Source organism: Rhinopithecus bieti, unplaced genomic scaffold (genome assembly GCF_001698545.2).
Source record: "Rhinopithecus bieti isolate Rb0 unplaced genomic scaffold, ASM169854v2 scaffold_55570, whole genome shotgun sequence".
Classification (NCBI taxonomy): Eukaryota; Metazoa; Chordata; class Mammalia; order Primates; family Cercopithecidae; genus Rhinopithecus; species Rhinopithecus bieti.
Window position 1 is genome coordinate 474,363 of NW_016821707.1, and position 6,057 is coordinate 480,419.

General features: G+C 38.6%; 1 protein-coding gene across 1 annotated transcript in view; it reads right to left on the bottom strand.

The window, feature by feature from the left end:
• Nucleotides 1-5,129, bottom strand: part of LOC108520965 (histone-arginine methyltransferase CARM1-like) — a 72,682-nt gene extending 67,553 nt beyond the window's left edge. The window contains exon 1 of the mRNA XM_017860544.1: nucleotides 5,051-5,129. Within this exon, the coding sequence (XP_017716033.1) occupies nucleotides 5,051-5,129 (79 nt within the window). The remainder of the gene's footprint in view (nucleotides 1-5,050) is intronic.
• Nucleotides 5,130-6,057: the final 928 nt, after the last annotated feature.

Here is a 6,057-nt window from a genome sequence, read left to right on the forward strand (position 1 = left end):
TATATATATATATAGAGAGAGAGAGAGAGAGAGAGAGAGAGAGAGAGAGAGAGAGGCTTTGTCAGTGCATTTTCACCCTGACTTCTAGAAATATTTTAACGGTATACATGATGTAAATTAAGAATACAATTATGTCATACCAAGCTCATCAACATTGGTAGTATTCCTTTGAACACACACAGATGCAAGCACACACACACATACACACACACACATGCACACACATACATATACACACACTCCTTGATAGTCAAAAAGTCAAAAAGTAAAAAGTGGCTTATTTATTTTTTTTTTAAAGACGGATTCTTGCTCTGTCACCAGGCTAGAGTACAGTGACACGATCTTGACTCACTGCAACCATTAACTCTCTGGTTCAAGCCATTCTCCTGCCTCAGCCTCCCAAGTAGCTGGGATTACAGGTATGGGACACCATGTCCAGGTAATTTTTATGTTTTTAGTTAAGATGAGGTTTTACCACATTGGCCAGGATGGTCTCAATCTCCTGACCTTGTGATCTCCCCACCTTGGTCTCCCAAGTGCTAGGATTGCAGGTGTGAGCCACACTGCTTTTGTTAAATCACTCTTTATTAAATTTGAAAATATCATATAGATTTGTTGGTTGTCTCATCTATAAGCTATACTTTCATTATTCTTTCTCGGTGTTCTAAAATGTAATAGATTTTAAAAGATTATTTGTTAAAATACGTATCTTGATATTGTTTGACAGATGAAGTCATATACGTTGAATTTATTTTCTTTTTTATATTATTGACCCCTTTTATTTACAATATTTTATGGAACAACATATCCATATCTTTCAGCATTTCTACTATAATTTGTGAACTGGATATAATGGTTAAAGAAACATTCAACATCCTAATATGTGAATATTACTTATGTTTTATTTAATAATTTTATAACCTATTGTTGTATATTTGGCAAATATAGACTTTATCAGTGATTGGATTAGAGTTATAGTTTTCTTTTTTCAAGCATTTTTTTAGTTAACAAAATTGAATCATGTTATGTTCAGATAGACACTACATATACATATACGTTTCCGCTTCTAATAATTATTCCATTGATTAGATCTCTTTCTAATTCCTATTAGCATTACATTATTAATTTTAACATCATACACAAAACGACTACACACATACATTATTTTTTTCCAAAAAACTGTGGCCTTTTTAGTTATATATTTTCAAATTCTCTTATTAATAGAGAATTGGAAATTTGACATTAGAAAGCTTAAATTTCTATTTGACTAAATGAAATTAATAGAATGAGTTCAGAAAGAATATCATTTTGTCCATATAAACTATAAATTAACTCAGTTGTGATATAATGTACTGTGTTTTGCATGTAATCAAACGCTCTATTAAAAGGATTACTTTCAAGAGGTGCTATGTCTCCACACAAGAGGGTATCTATGACAATGTGAATAACAGATACTTTGAAAGGAATGTTAAATCTGAGATTCAAGTCTGTCACCTGCCTAACAAAGTATCCATTCTTACCTTTGGGATCAGATAAGAGTCATTGTGCTCAGGGAAGCATGAATTTCAAGTAATCTGTTTTAATTTCCTGAAATTCACACCTTTATGTGTGCTCCCTGATACTTGGGTAGCAAGGGCAATTCCACTAAATCCTGGAGTGTCAATTCTCACAAATTCACAACTCCAGTGAGCCTTAGAATAAACAGATCAAGTTCTAGTAAGAATCCAGTTGAGATGTTTATTAAAATTGCATTAAATTAAAAGAATGAGTCTGGAAGAAATATTTATAGCAAGATATTTCTTTCCATTTCCTTGGATCTGCCTTCACCTTCTTCATTGAAGAGAGGTTATGTTGCCAATGCAAGTCTATCCTAACATTTCTTATCAAATTTTAAAAATAATTAATAATCTTGCTATACAACAATACTTTTTTAATGATGTTTCCTATATATGAGAGCTTGTGATTTAGATATACATATATTATGCTTACAAATATGTACACTCATAAATTTTAGAATTTGCATATATAAATACATGCATTTGCATATATTTATTTATAGATGTGAAACAAAACTTTATTTTAACTCTAATATTTTTTCAGCCTTACAAATATTATACAAAATTAATGCAACTTTTTGATCACCTATGCAATTTTCTACTTCAGATTTTTTTTTTTTTCTTTTCTTACTTGGTTTGCACTTCCAGAGTAACAGCAAAATACATTTGTAGCTCTTGGGAAAATGGGAAATCTGTGTGTTGGGAGAGATGATCTGCCACAAACCCAGAGCATCCTTGACAATATGTGTGCCAAGATTGCAAGGCTTGACCACTTTTTTAAACTGGACCATATTTCATTATTATATTTGGGTTAAACAACTTTGAGAGATGAGATAATATCACCTCTTGGAACCAAAAGCAGGCTTTCTATTGCTTAGTCTGAAAGTGGTAGATTTCCCAGGTCTGTGTCCCTCAGCTGTGATGTAAACCCACAGAATGTGCAATATCGATCTAGCCCCTATATTGTTTCTTTGGGACCTGGCCGAAAAGGGAATTGAGGTACATGCCAATGTCTATGTTACTTGAAATGCTGTCTTTTAAATCTAATCCGGAAGTCTCACATATTCTGTTTACAGGAATATTAAAACAGGAATAGGTTAATGATATGGTTTGACCATGTCTCCACGTAAAATATCATCTTGAATTGTAATCCCCACATTCCCCATGTGTCAAGGGTGGGACCAGGTGGAGCTAATTGGATCATGGGGACAGCTTCCTCCATGCTGCTCTCCTGATAATGTGTGAGTCTCATGAAATCTGATGGTGTTATAAGTGTCTGGCATTTCCCCTACTTGCACTCAATCCATCCTACTGCCCTGCGAAGAAGGTGCCTGCTTCTCCTTTGCCTTTTACCATGATTGTAAGTTTCCTGAGGCCTCCCAAAACATGTGGAACAGTAAGTCAATTAAACCTCTTTCCTTTATAAATCACCCAGTCTTGGGTATTTCTTAATAGCAGCATGAGAATGAACTAATACAGTAAGTTGGTACCAAGGTAGTGGGGCACTGCTATAAGGATACCCCAAAATGTGGAAGTGACTTTGAAACTGGGTCACGGGCAGAGGTTGGAACAGTTTGGAGAGCTTGGAAGAAGGCAGAAAAATGTGGGAAAGTTTGGAACTTACTGGAGACTTGTTGGATGGTTTTGACCAAAATGCTGATAGTGATATAAACAATTACATCCAGGCAAAGGTGGTCTCAAATGGAGATGAAGAACTTGTTGGGAATTGGAGCAAAGGTCACTCTTGCTATGCTTTAGCAAAGAGACTGATAGCATTTTGTCTCTGCCCTAGGGAGCTGTGGAACTTTGAACTTGAGACAGATGATTTAGGGTTTCTGGTGGAAGTGGCAAAGCGTTCAAAAAAAAGCAGAACATAAAAGTTTGGAAAATTTGCAGCCTGATGATGTTATAGAAAAGAAAAGCCCATTTTCTGGGGAGAAATTTAAGCTGACTGTACAAATTTGCATAAGTAACAAGCAGGCAAATGTTAATCACTAAGACAACAGGAAAAATGTCTTCAGGCCATGTCAAAGATCTATATGGCAGCCCCTCCCATTACATGTCTGGAGGCCTAGGAGGGAAAAATAGTTTTTTGGGCCAGGCCCAGGCCCCCCTGCTCTGTGCAGCCTCACGACAATGGTGTTCTGTGCCCCAGCTGCCTCAACTCCCGCAGCAGCTAAAAGGGGCCAAGGTACAACTTGGGTCATCGCTTCAGAGGGTGAAAGCCCCAAGCCTTGGTGGCTTGTACATGGTGTTCAGCTTGTGGGTGCACAGGAGTCAAAAATTGAGGTTGAGGAACCTCTGTCTAGATTTCAGAGAATGTATAGAAACACCTGTATGTCTAGGTAGAAGTTTGCTGCAGGGGCAAAGCCCTCATGCAGAACTTCTGCTAGGGCAGAGCAAAAAGGAAATGTGGAGTTAGAGTATCCTCACAGAGTCCCCACTGGGGCATTGCCTTAGTGAAGCTGTGAGACGAGGGCCATCCTCCAGACCCCAGAATGACAGATCCATCAACAGCTTGCACTGTGCACTGGAAAAGCCACAGAGAGTCAACACTAGCCTGTGAAAGCAGTCATGAGGGGGGCTGTACCCCGCAAAGCCACAGGGATGGAGTTGCTCAAGGCTGTGGGAGCCCAACTCTTGCATAACTATGACCTGTATGTGAGACATGAAGTCAAAGGATATCATTTTGTAACTTTAAAGTTTAATGACTGCCCTATTGGATTTTGGATTTGCATGGGTCCTGTAGCCCCTTTCTTTTGGCCAATTTCTCCCATTTGGAACAGGTACATTTACCCAATACCTGTACTCCCATTGTATCTAGGAAGTAACTAACTTGCTTTTGATTTTACCGGCTCATAGGCAAAAGGGACTTGTCTTCTTTCAGATGAGACTTTGAACTTAGAATTTTGGGTTAATGCTGGAATGAGCTGAGACTTTGGGGCACTGTTGGAAAGGCATGATTGTGTTTTAAATGTGAGGACATGAGATTTGGGAGATGCCAGGGATAATAATATGGTTTGGCTGTGTCCCCAACCAGAATCTCATCTTGAACTGTATTCCCCAAGACACTGACATCTTGGCCGAGAGTACTGCTTAATAGGTCCCTCTAGAGTGCCCCTCTCAAACCAAAGTGAAGGATGTAATGAGGCTCAAACAATTGTATAGAAGTGTACTGTTCCATTTGAAGCTGACCTTTTGTGACAAAAGGTTCTGAATGTCAATAGGAAATGATAGAGAATAAAAGCAAACTTTTAGCGTTTGTAATGGGACACATTGATTTTGTGTCTATTGAAAGAGAGCAAGAACCTTGACACATAGGGAGGAAACATCTTAGAGCAGGAGGTGTGGAGATAGAGGTACTATTAATGTTTCTTTATCTGCTGGATCTAGCACCACAGTCTAGCAAAAAAAATTATATGGTTTCCATAAATAAAGCAGCAGCTGCAGCTGACAATCTGATTTTCTGTGGGGGTTGTTATCTCAGTTCATACCTGTTCCAGTATTTGGTGTTCCCTTGTTTGTGACTATATCCCTCCTGTATTGAATGCCAGCTTTTAAAATCTGTTTCATCTTCACATTGTCTTCCTTTCTGTGTTTGCTTCAAGTCTCTTTCTGCCTCCCTAGAATGATACATATGATGGCACTTTGAGGCCGACCCTGCTTAGAACAGCAGCACAAAAGCCTAGATACATGGAACTCCATCCTATTTTGCAATTCAACAGCATATCCAGGTTCCAAACAATATTGGGGCCAAGCAGTATTACAAGAGAATATCAGTTTACCAAATTCTAATTTTCCATGACAAACACAAATGGTTACCAAAAACACAATCCAACTGCTGCCACAACAAACAAGCCCCAAGAGTGTCTAAACTAAAACAGTCAGGGTGTTTCCTCTCTTCATTGGTTGGGCTTGATCAACCTGCGAACAAAAATTCCTTCAGCATTTCTCACATTGAGAGAAGCCAATCCCATTGTCTGGTACTCACAGAAGACATCCACTTGCCCAGACACACAAAAAATGTCCCAAGGAAGGTCCATACTGAAGCAGTCAGGATGCTTTCTTTTTTCAGTCATTTTGGTTTTTTCAACATGCAAATGGAAATTTATTTTAAAATTTCCCAAATTGAGAGGAGTAGATCCTGCTGTCTGGGCCCACAAAGGACACTCACCTACCCGGATGTAGATATCAAATCTCAAAGGCATTTATATTTAGGCAATCAGGAACATGGTTGGGACCTATTGTGGCAGGGCCAGAGAGAGATGGAAAATCACCTCCAGGCAAAATTGGGTGGGCAACTGCTTAGGAGGGATCCTGAGACTCCTGACCCATGACAGTCAAGTCACAAGCAACTTGTTCCTGGCCAGGGAATTAAAATCTGTTACAAAAACACCAGGGGTTCAGTCTAGAACTTACCGCTTATTGCACAGAAAGTCAATCACTGAGACAATAAGCGCTGCCAAGGAGGAAGGCTTTAATTGAGTGTTGTAGTTGAGGA